The sequence below is a fragment of the Glandiceps talaboti genome, chromosome 12 (assembly GCF_964340395.1).
Source record: "Glandiceps talaboti chromosome 12, keGlaTala1.1, whole genome shotgun sequence".
Taxonomy (NCBI): Eukaryota; Metazoa; Hemichordata; class Enteropneusta; family Spengelidae; genus Glandiceps; species Glandiceps talaboti.
Genome location: NC_135560.1, coordinates 18,292,320 through 18,303,521, shown reverse-complemented (window position 1 = coordinate 18,303,521; position 11,202 = coordinate 18,292,320). Strand labels below are relative to the sequence as shown.

General features: G+C 36.5%; 2 protein-coding genes across 2 annotated transcripts; one reads left to right on the top strand and one right to left on the bottom strand.

Annotated features, from left to right (window-relative positions):
* Positions 1 to 343: 343 nt before the first annotated feature.
* Positions 344 to 3,678, bottom strand: LOC144443598 (glutaredoxin-1-like). Its single transcript, XM_078133137.1, has 2 exons — positions 3,328 to 3,678; positions 344 to 753 (listed from the first exon to the last, which is right to left on the bottom strand). The coding sequence occupies exons 1-2, from the start codon at positions 3,643 to 3,645 to the stop codon at positions 643 to 645; spliced, it is 429 nt and encodes a 142-aa protein (XP_077989263.1). The 5' UTR covers positions 3,646 to 3,678; the 3' UTR covers positions 344 to 642.
* Positions 3,679 to 4,720: 1,042 nt separating this feature from the next.
* On the top strand, positions 4,721 to 9,932 carry LOC144443401 (RIIa domain-containing protein 1-like). Its single transcript, XM_078132869.1, has 4 exons — positions 4,721 to 4,756; positions 5,384 to 5,519; positions 6,885 to 6,961; positions 7,364 to 9,932. The coding sequence occupies exons 2-4, from the start codon at positions 5,406 to 5,408 to the stop codon at positions 7,506 to 7,508; spliced, it is 336 nt and encodes a 111-aa protein (XP_077988995.1). The 5' UTR covers positions 4,721 to 4,756; positions 5,384 to 5,405; the 3' UTR covers positions 7,509 to 9,932.
* Positions 9,933 to 11,202: the final 1,270 nt, after the last annotated feature.

Here is an 11,202-nt window from a genome sequence, read left to right as displayed (position 1 = left end):
CAGACTGTGAAGTACGTCATGTTGTTCAGCCTCATCAGGCTGGCTGATATAGCGTGGCATGAATGTCGTATCTTACCTCAGACCACTAACTGTTCAGTGGTCTGAGATCTTACAGACTGTGGCTTCACACTGCCCAATGAAAAGTAGGATCCAGCTTAGAACTAAAGCTGTGCAATGAATTTTACCAGTATTGGTGCTTGTATATCAACAATACAGATGCAGATAAGGAGTTGCCCATACCTTAGTATGTAGAGACCTGTAGGAAAACCATTTTGACTGACAACAAAATTTGTCTTTTTCATTACAGAACACACTGCTCAACAGAATCAGACACTCACGATGATTAAAATTGTGAATGGATTATATTTACTTATAAGGTGTCAGTCTGGATTACAGGATAGAAATTACAACATATTTGTTTCTGAATTGCAAGATATATTGTAGTTACTGATAAGCAAACAAAAAAAATTTAAAAAAATATCTTCATGTGTCACCCAACCAATATCGAATACCATATAGAGGGTACCCTGTATGCTTTTCTGCCTATAAGCATGACCACTTCGTCTATATAATAGCATATCAGCTTGTCAAAAATAATAATATTTGGTGTTTTTGGTTTTCTTGGGCTACATCAAACCATCTTTACACAGCACCAACTTCTTTCAACATAGGCAACAGCTCGCCTTCTCTTTCCATCTTGGAGGTTTCAGACCCACCTCCTATACATTTTCCACCAATAAATACTCTGGGTACCTGTAAATGGACACAAATGTATGCATGCATTAGAATAAATTATCAAACAATAGGAGTTATCTGATTTGTGTTAACATTGTGAATAACCTGGAATAACCTCAAGAACCTGATCAATTCAAACTAATGCATCAACTCAATGAGGTTGGAAAAAGTAGAAATAAAGATACTTGTCAAACTGTTTTGCATATACCACAGAAGTATAACCATAAAAAGTACAATCATATGTAACTAGCCTGTTTACTGTGCTATTGAGATACAATTGTTTCATATGAGGGTTATGAAGTACAACCCCGGGGCGGTACTAGTGGGCAGCTCTGGTAGGGGTGTGTGGCCAGTGCTGTGCTGGAAACCCCAGGCCTCATTTTCGACCACTTTGACCAAAAATCAATATCCCATTTTAGACCATTACAGGTTTTTAAAATTGGGACAATTACTAGCAGTTATGATTTGGTAAAGGACAAATGGACCACATATTAGACCAAGCAAAATAAAAAATAATGCAAAGTGGACCCCCGTTTTAGACTCTTCAGCTCGAAAAAAAAAACAGACCCCATTTTAGACCAAAGGGCTACAAAATGCACCCACAGGGCGGCACATAACTATATACTTAAATAAGGGGAGTAGCCCTCCCCCTCCCAGGAGTACAACTGGCTATGTTCAGTTCAGTTCAATTAGTTGCCTCCAATACCTGTAGAACCACAACAATGTGTACAGAAATACAATAAGATGGTGCATCTCAACAGCTCAGTAAACAGGTGTTGACTGGAATGTTACATATAGTCACACACATGCAATCTGTAAAAACTTCATTGTATACATATATTTATTTGCTGTTGTTATGTACATACCATTACCAGTGTGTTGTGCTTCTACGAACCTATTCTACATGCATACCTAAAATTGCAAGTCATTCAGAGTGAGGCTCAAAACAAAAGCGCTGTGTCGCAGAATGATTATGTAATTTAGGTTTAGGACAGTGACTCAGCAATCGTTATCCGGGGATTGTAGCCTGAAATCAAAGCCAAAAACTATAGATTTCAATGCCAAGTTGTATAACACTACAGTAATTCGCTTGCAAAGGTACCGAAATAATTCTAATAGATAAATGATTATGGGCACGGTAATTTGGTATCTCAAACCACATACCTGGTCCTGCTTGCAGACGGAGTTGGAAGGAACGACTTACTCCGTATGCAAGCAGGACTGTAATACCATGGAGGTCTACCAACAGTGCCTACAACCCGCATATTTGTTAGGTCATAAAGAGCCTCAGTATTAACGAGTGTGAAGCTACCATCATATTCATATTCATCTTCACTTTCAAAAGTTGACCTCTAGCTCAATGTGAATATGATGATAGCTTCACACGTTCATCATCAGATTCGAAGACTTCCGAATGGGTACGAACACGCGTTCGGTAAATCACATATCCTTCATTGGCAGGTTGAAATCATGTGATTGTAATTACTTTTCACTTGATTTGCGTGGATTTGCATGCTTTCTTCTTATCTTTGCCAGAGTATCCAATTTGCACCATGAATTATTGTTGTCATGGACCATAATTTTTACAATCGATTGCATTGACCCTCCCCGATCAAGGGAACTACATACATTGTGATAAATTGTGGTCTTGACAACACTATATTGTGTAAATTTCACCAGTAAGTGTTAAGTAGGGTTTCAAAGATAGCGACACTGCGGGAAATCAAAACACACCCAGCCAAGCCGTATTTTATTACATTACTCATACAGGTTTTTTGTACACCCAAATATTGATATTTCATTTTCAAAGATATGGGAAAGGCATACTAAACATCCAGATTAGTTTTTTATATGACAACAATAATTCATGGTGCAAATTGGATACTCTGGCAAATCCACGCAAATCAAGTGAAAAGTAACTACAATCACATGATTTCAACCTGCCAATGAAGGATTTATGTGATTTGCCGAACGCTTGTTCGTACCCATTCGGAAGACTTCGAATCTGATGATGAACGTGTGAAGCTATCATCATATTCACATTGAGCTAGAGGTCAACTTTTGAAAGTGAATATGAATATGAATATGATGGTAGCTTCACACTCGTTCAGTATTATATTAATAAAATTATGGGTCACCGGATGCAGTGCAGTACGCTCAACCAAACTCCGTGGAGTGCTAGCACACAGAAAGTGACGCTGTGCACCGGATCGGAACACATGAACATGCATGCTCCAAAATCGTTTCTGATGGACATTTCGATACTCCACTTATGACTAATTTAAATGTCAGGGTACGTTCCGGGGGTACGCTCTACATTGTATTATGTTTGTCAATACCGACGGTAAACACACGGAATTCTACAACAGCAAATATTATAAATGGTTTCGTACGAAGAGGAAGTATTATATATATTTTGGATACCGGATACTCGTCTTTGAAACACACTAAACGACACTATTAAACGTGACGTGACACACACGGCACTTGTAATCGCATGAACGCGGGCTGCCATATCCATGGCAAAAAAGACTTACGTCATCGTCTACTCGTACAGAATGGCAAGGGTGGGGACAAGATGTGATTCCTTACCGAACGACCGCCTGTAATTGAAAGGAGATAATCCTGGATCTCATCAGTGTCGTCTCTGTCTTCAATCTCAACAAAGTCCCCCTTTACACCATGATTTCCGAGAGCCTTCTTTGCCATTTTGCAGTAAGGACAATAACTCTTAGAGAACATTACGACTTTGTTACCCTTAATTTTGGCATCTACAAACTCCTTTGCTTTCGACATCGTGGTGGTGTAACAAAAACGTCGATGTTTGATTGGTGATGTACGGTTGTACAGGGAAAGTGTTAGCTCTCGAACAGTCTCACTGTAAAATAGTCTCACAGCGACGCGTGACATGTACGTTTGCTATGTGCTATGCTGAAGCAGTCTCGCACATGTCACACGTGATCATTATAGTATGAAAGGTCAACCTTATTTGCATATATAGAATAGATTTATATATTGCAAACTACATTTCTTCGTCGCATTTCAAGTCTGGAATCAGTGTTTGGTGCTAAAACAAACTAGTAAAGAAACTAGAATAACAAAAATAACAAAATATGGTTTATACTAAAGTTTAAACTCTAGGTTAGATAAATTTAATGTACATATTTTAACTCTGTATGTAGAATGTCTTTCCTTTTGATAAAGTGTAGACTGTAAGATACGTCGTGTTAGGGGTTGGCCGATGGTTGAGGGCGCCCCGTCACGGCGTACCTTACAGACTAGATAAAGTGCTGATTGATATGTTATGAAAGTTGTCAGTGCCATAACTATGTGTCTTTGATCAGAGTTTAAAAGAGTAATACATTTTGTTTCATTGTCTTTGAAGTTCTTTGAAATTGCCTAGACCCCTGATTGCACTGAGTCTGGTATACATTTGTTGTCTCTCAATGTTATAGTTGTTGCATGTTGTGATGGAGTGTATTTCATCTTCTGTCACATTGCAGGCAATGCATAATCTGTTTTCTATCTCTAAATGATTTTTGGTCTTTTATGTCTTCCAATTTCAGTTTGTACATCATGGGTGCTCAGTCTAATTCTTGAAATTAAACCAACTTCTCTAGTTTTCATAATTCTAAGATAATTGTCTGTTTGTATCTTATTGTGTAATAATTTGTAAATTCTGAGCTTTTGAGTCTTGTCTGTCATTGTTTTTGGTCAATTTCTTGGTGAAATAATATTTACAAATGTTCAAAAAGTGTTCCTTTGTGGTATTGTTGATGTTTGAATTTCATATTCTTCTTTCATTTTGTTTAAATTATCTAGCCATGAGCCAGGATAATTGTGTTGTTGTAATTCTTTCATGGCATGATAAATGTGTAATTTCTTATTGTCTTTTATATTTCTATAGGTCTGTATTGCTTTCATTTGGATGGTTGGTAAAAGTGGCATTCTACCAAGTTCCATCGATCCTACACGCAATGCTATTTTTTGTTAACATTCAAAATGTGTCTACACCATATAGGTAGTGTTGAATTCACTTCTGAATTTACATGTTGAGATATATTGTTAAAAACCTCAACAAAAATCGCTTCATGTTTTCCACCTTACAAAAATGTCACAGAAGAAATTAAAATTGTGTACATTTATGCCTGTATAGTTATGTCCTTACACATTTGTGAAATACATAACTTTTAAATTTTTCCTCTGACCACATGATGTTTGCAATGGTACTGAGTTTTCTGTAGCTTCATCTTCTTTCTATTTCTGATCTTGTCAAGTCACAATTTAGGCGTCGAAAACAGTTGTAGAAAAAGTTGGTAGAAATTGCTGTATGTCACCTTGGCAGAATTTCAAATTCACTGAAATATTGGTCAATAGGTGTATTATTAAAATCTTTCCATATTTTTCTGGTATATTTTTTATTCATTTAACACATCCTCACTTCACAGCCTACCTGTAGACTTGAAATCTAACCGTACCCTACTAGTACTACACTATTTCCGCTATCCTAATGTGCTATGCGTATAATATAGTTTCAAGATGTTGAGTTATATAACGGGAGACCCTTATCATGCTTATACTGTATACTTCCATGCTTTATCATAACCTATACCATATTCGATCGGACGCTTTCGGAAATCGTCGGCAGACGTCGGTCACTTCCGGTCGTCATGTCAACAAGAATCAAGATGGCGATGCCAAACCACAATCCACCTCACGGAATGGAAGCGTATGATCTCGGCGCTTTAAGCCAAGAACAACAGGAGAGATTAAATCAATTTAAAGTAAGGAACTTTGCCCTTTCTTTCAAACAATTTTTTTGTGTGTATGTTTGGTGAAATTGTCTGAAATAGTTCCATCACCGATTCATGTTGTTTCGACAGTAAACAAACGAATGTCGAGCATCGTCGTCGCAAGGGAATTTTAAAGGACATCATTGCCAAAATGTGGGACTTTGAAGTCCAGTGAAAGACTATAAATTGTAAATTTTAATTATTGCAAGAGCATGGACCATAATGTGATAAAATGATAAATAAATCATATCGTCATAAACATTCAAAACATGTCAACATCAACAGGAGATACCATCGCGTAGTACTAGTACTACTGGTGCTACTTAGCTCTGGATGTATGCGCTACGATGTTCGACACGTCTTCCATCTACGTAGATGGAAGACGTGTCGAACATCGTAGCGCATACATCCAGAGCTAGGTGCTACTCTGCCTGTATGTTGCACTGTTCACACAGCCATACAAATTTATCCACAAATGGCAATCCGTGTACGGTTACAGATTTGTACTCGGAGGTGAAACATTAGGGGGGGGGGGGGGGGTCGAGTGACAATAATCAGAACAGAGTCACAGACCCATACACTCAAGACAGGACCTCCTGGCTCCAAATCAAGTGATGATACACATGCACACAATATTGCACATCAATACAGCATATGATAATAAATCACATATAAAATAGAATATTTGTGTATTATATTCATAAGATTAAACAGTTCCCCAACATACATACACTGATACATGTAATTCTAGTGTAACACTAACAGTAATATTAATTTTTTGTGACAATTTTGGTGTTGTTACAGCACATTGCAGGGTAATGTTCACTCACCATGTTTGATACAACCACACACAAACAAATTAAAACTGAACACGCTTTACTTTAAAATTGAATGAATAAAGTTTCTTGCTACATTTTGTCTAATGCACCACATTACAGACATCAAAACGGTGGTGCCTATGCATCTGCATCTAGGTGTAGCATGTTTAAGTAATGCACATCACCATGATCACTGTCTAGCAGCACAACATGCTAGAGACAGGTAATTGTCAACAGCATGTTGTGATGCTGACAGTTTTGAGTATTACGACTTCAATTTTGCATGTTTTGGCACAAGGATGCAATAGTTATCCTAGAAAGTGATGCTACAGCACACAAATTTCCGCATACACCAGGCCATAACATGGATGTACACCTATCCAGTGTTCATATGTACAGCTACAAACTCCACATGCTACAAACACATGATTCCCTATGAGGCACTTGGAATGTCTAAATGTAATTTTTCTAGAAATAACATGTAACATCCTTAACTACATCAGTATGACCTGTCAAGTTTTGTGTTTCCTATTTTTAGATTCAGACAAGAATGGCAAATGAGAGGTATCTTCGACAACACCCAGAAGTAGATCTTTTACTAGCAGGTTTCCTAGGGTAAGTGTTTATTTCTCAATTCATATCTAGGTAAGGCACTGCATATCAATATTCTTTCATTTGGAATCATTTCTTGTTACCCCTTACATAGACCGATAACTGCATAATGGCCCTATATATGTATTTTCATCAACTCCCTCAATAGCATACAAATTATTTCAGCCTCAGAAATTCTCAGGATTAAAGCTATTGCAAAACGTTCGCTAGCTATCCTACAGAGTCTTCATTTCTACAACTGGATTGACTAGGGTGGTGGTTGGTGAAAATATCTTGCTCAAGAACTTTGTGATAGTGGCGAGGCTCAAACCAACAACTTGCAAATTCTGAGCCAACCACTGAAATCATTCGACCAACCTGACTCCACATGTTTCAAATTTTCATTGTCACATTCATGTCTTTTAGGGATATTTTAATGAAGAGACCTGAAAATGTACGAGAGTTTGCTGCTGAGTATTTCACTGATAGAGAACTACCAGTTAAGATTGAGGGACAAGTGCAACTAAGAGAAGCCCAGCTTAGAAATGCAAGACTTAATCGAAAAATTTAGAATTCTTCATGAAAGTCGTTTGCCATTTTACAACTTTTCTCTTTCATTTTTAGAAAGAAATATTTTGTCTATACACTTGTATTCCATTGATGAACTACCTAATGAATAGCCATTAGTCATTTTCATCAATTGTAAAGATGTGTGTTTTTATGTATGTATGTATGTCTGCCTGTCTGTCTGTCTGTCTGTCTGTCTGTCTGTCACTAATGTAACTATTGCTGTAAGCCCTGGTATTTCTTGATGATAATTATCCATGTAATATGCCATATTCCGGTTATCAGGAAGATAAAACATTTCAAGGTTTGACCACTAGGAGTGCTGTTTGCAGGCTGTTTTGAAGCTGGAAGTGAAGGCCAGAGTAGTTAGGTATTGAAGTATAAGAGAGCAGATATGAGTTGCCACCCATTTTTGGTGTTCTTGTTCTGTTGTTCTATTATTCAGTGAATACCATTAATTAAAACATACTTAACCACTTCTGTAATACTCCCAGATGTAATGCACCCTCCATTTATTCACCACTTCATGTATATTTCAATTCAATCAGTGGCCATGAGGAAAATTCTAGCCTTCACTGTGCCAAATCTGAGGCGCCCTCGCCTCTCACAATGCTAACCTACACAATGGTCTGAACTTAGGTAACTGAAATATGGTGTATTGTTAGTGAAAGATCCAATTTGTGTAATCTTCTCATATTAAAATTACTAGTATACTGTTTCTACACCCAAGTACAACTTCAGACACCAGACTGTAGATGTACACAACCTGTTACAAACAGGAAAAGTAAACAAATGATTTGGATTAATAACATATGACTCAGCGTGTTGGAACAGAAGAGATGTGTATTACACACCATGGTTTTTATGGCCTCTTTATTTGTACATGAAATGCTAGGGGAACTGGAAATTTACATAAAGTAGCCATAAAAGTGTTATCAAATAATGGAATGTAATGCATGTCTCTGTACTTCCAACATGCTGTGGCAAGTGTTTTTAAATCAAATTCAGTTGTTTACATTCCCTGTTTTGTAACAGGTTCTGTCCATCCACGGTCTGATGTCAGTACAAATGTAGTTGTAGAATACATAACAAATATGGGAATAATAGCCATGGTTGTTTTGTTGGTGATCAGTTTGTCAATTTTTGAATCTCACCTTATGTAAATATGAAATTGTATCTCGACATGTTTTATGACCTTTGTTGTTATTTGTCTTTGATTCCCAATATAAGAGTTTCATGGCTGTCAAGATTTGAAGTACTTGTATATGGTCTCATAATGTATCATCATTTCTGATCTCATGGCTAATATTTTAGATTTAATCTCACGTAGATGATATCGTGATTCAAGATCTAAATCTCATTGTGTATTGTGATTCAGCTCTGATTTCATTTAGATCTGAACTAACTGTATATCATGATTTAGATCTGATCTCATTATATATCATGATTTAGATCTGATCTCACTATATATTATGATTCAGATCTGATCTCACTATATATCATGATTTAGATCTGATCTCACTATATATTATGATTTAGATCTGATCTCACTATATATCATGATTTAGATCGGATCTCACTATATATCATGATTTAGATCAGATCTCACTATATATCATGATTGAGATCGGATCTCACCTTATATCATGATTAGATCGGATCTTACTGTATATCATGATTAGATCTAATCTTGGTACATCATGTCTATATATCATCTCAGTAAGGTGCAATAAAACCTGAATACAGTAATACATGATAACAATATGACCCCTCACATTTATATGACCCCTCACATTTATATACCTAGTGTTGTAACTTGTATATTATATTCTTTTGAAAGAAAAATGTTTATGTAAAATGTTGCCATAGTAAAAAAGTAATCCTTAAATAATTGTTACTTGCTGAAGATTCTTTGAAAGGAAATGCCTGTTTTAGAATTTTGTCCAACTTATAGAAATAAAAGTGAAATGAGTACATGAATATTTTGATTTCCTGATAAACTTATTATATGTGTAAGCCTAGTCTGTATAACTGAGATACTCGACACCCTACATGTTTTGATCCCAAATATTTCTTATTATAAAATATCAATTATTTGTATATATGGTGATTTAAAACTCACATTTGCACAAAATAACTTATCAGAGATGTTTTACTAGTGCAGCAAAAATGCTGGGAAGAATTCATCCTGTTTCACCTTCCAACACTTTTCTTGCTTTAGTTGATAGTTGTGGAAGCATCACTTACAGGAATGTGATACTTCCATGTTGACACAGTCCATGATTTTGTTACTGTACAAATGATTGCCAAATTTACATTGTGGCTATGTTCACAATGATTGTAAGTCATTTTATTTATATTGGATAATAGTACAATAACAGAGTCACTGTATTTCTTCTATGATGTTCATTTATTGAGTCATTTTGATGTTGAATAAATCTTAGCTCCATGAAATTTTTTGTACCTGTATTAGATTTTGTAAAGACAACTGAACTCAACAAGTTAAGTAATGCGTAGATATGGTGAAGTGTGTGTGTGTGTGTGTGTGTGTGTGTGTGTGTGTGGAAAGTGAGGAGTAGTTGGAAAGTGGAGAGTACTAGTATTAGTAGTGCATGTGTGGTTCGCCAACAATTGTTACGGGATAACATGGAAGGAATAACTTCTACAATTCAGTATTTTCTGCTTGTCATACATATATTAGTAATCGTATTGAGGCTTGAGAGATAAATGCCATGACCAAAACATCCTGGTGAAAGCCACGATTGGATCCCGACGTGAAAAAGATATGTACATTTGTATACCGCAGGAGGGCGGTATCACACAGCATAGATATGGAAACCCAAAGGAGGAGCGCAGTCCGAGGGGTGCAGTATGCTATTTTAACATTTTTTTGTTCTTGATGGATACATTTGCTTCAGATTGAAATATCCTTATTATAACACCAACTACTAACACGTGTTGAATTATGTCGAACAACTGGTATAACGCTTTCGTTAGGTATTCCCGTTTTGGTACCATGGGTGTATTAGGGGAGAATACATCCATGTTGGTACGTACATAACCCCCCCCCCCCCGGTACACACTCAGCCATCTCTATCACGATTACGTTATAGTTGGTAAGCATAGTATGTATGTGTTCATTGTCCGTGTTACTTTAATGTCAACAAGTCACAGAAGCAATTTCTTAGAGCCCCCCCCCCCCTCCGGTTCCTTTGTTAAATTGTTAAACCATGCATTTTATAATTGTATTTTATAATTTCTAATCATAAACTAGAAAATACTGGGCTCTTTGAGTCCTCTCTTCTGCTGCTTTCCAATGTACATATCACACACCCTAACACTTGTCAACCATGAAAGTGTGTTATTTTCCATTCTTTGGCTAAAGTGTCTTATTCAATGTCGGGTTGTCAAATACTTCCTACCTTTACCGTGGCATCTGAAATTATGAGAAATTCATTGTTTTGTCTAATAAATACAGTGTTACAGAAACCTCATCTAGCACCGTTTGTATGTTGATTTGCGCTTTGAAAATGAGTATGCGGTGACAGTTTGTGAATGTTTATTTTGTATAAGGCAGTTTTTGGATTCACCCAAAAATTAATATAAATTATGTCAGTTAATCGTTAATTCAGAATATGACTACATGTGATGCATGCAACAGATCTCACGATTACCAATGCCTCTAAACATGTACAGTA

Coding starts and splice junctions, on each gene's coding strand:
- LOC144443598 (XM_078133137.1), bottom strand. CDS start 3,645: ATGTCACGCGTCGCTGTGAGACTATTTTACAGTGAGACTGTTCGAGAG. Junction 754..3,327: donor CAATTACAGGCGGTCGTTCG/GTAAGGAATCAC, acceptor GTCCATTTACAG/GTACCCAGAGTATTTATTGG.
- LOC144443401 (XM_078132869.1), top strand. CDS start 5,406: ATGTCAACAAGAATCAAGATGGCGATGCCAAACCACAATCCACCTCAC. Junction 5,520..6,884: donor AGAGATTAAATCAATTTAAA/GTAAGGAACTTT, acceptor TCCTATTTTTAG/ATTCAGACAAGAATGGCAAA. Junction 6,962..7,363: donor TTACTAGCAGGTTTCCTAGG/GTAAGTGTTTAT, acceptor CATGTCTTTTAG/GGATATTTTAATGAAGAGAC.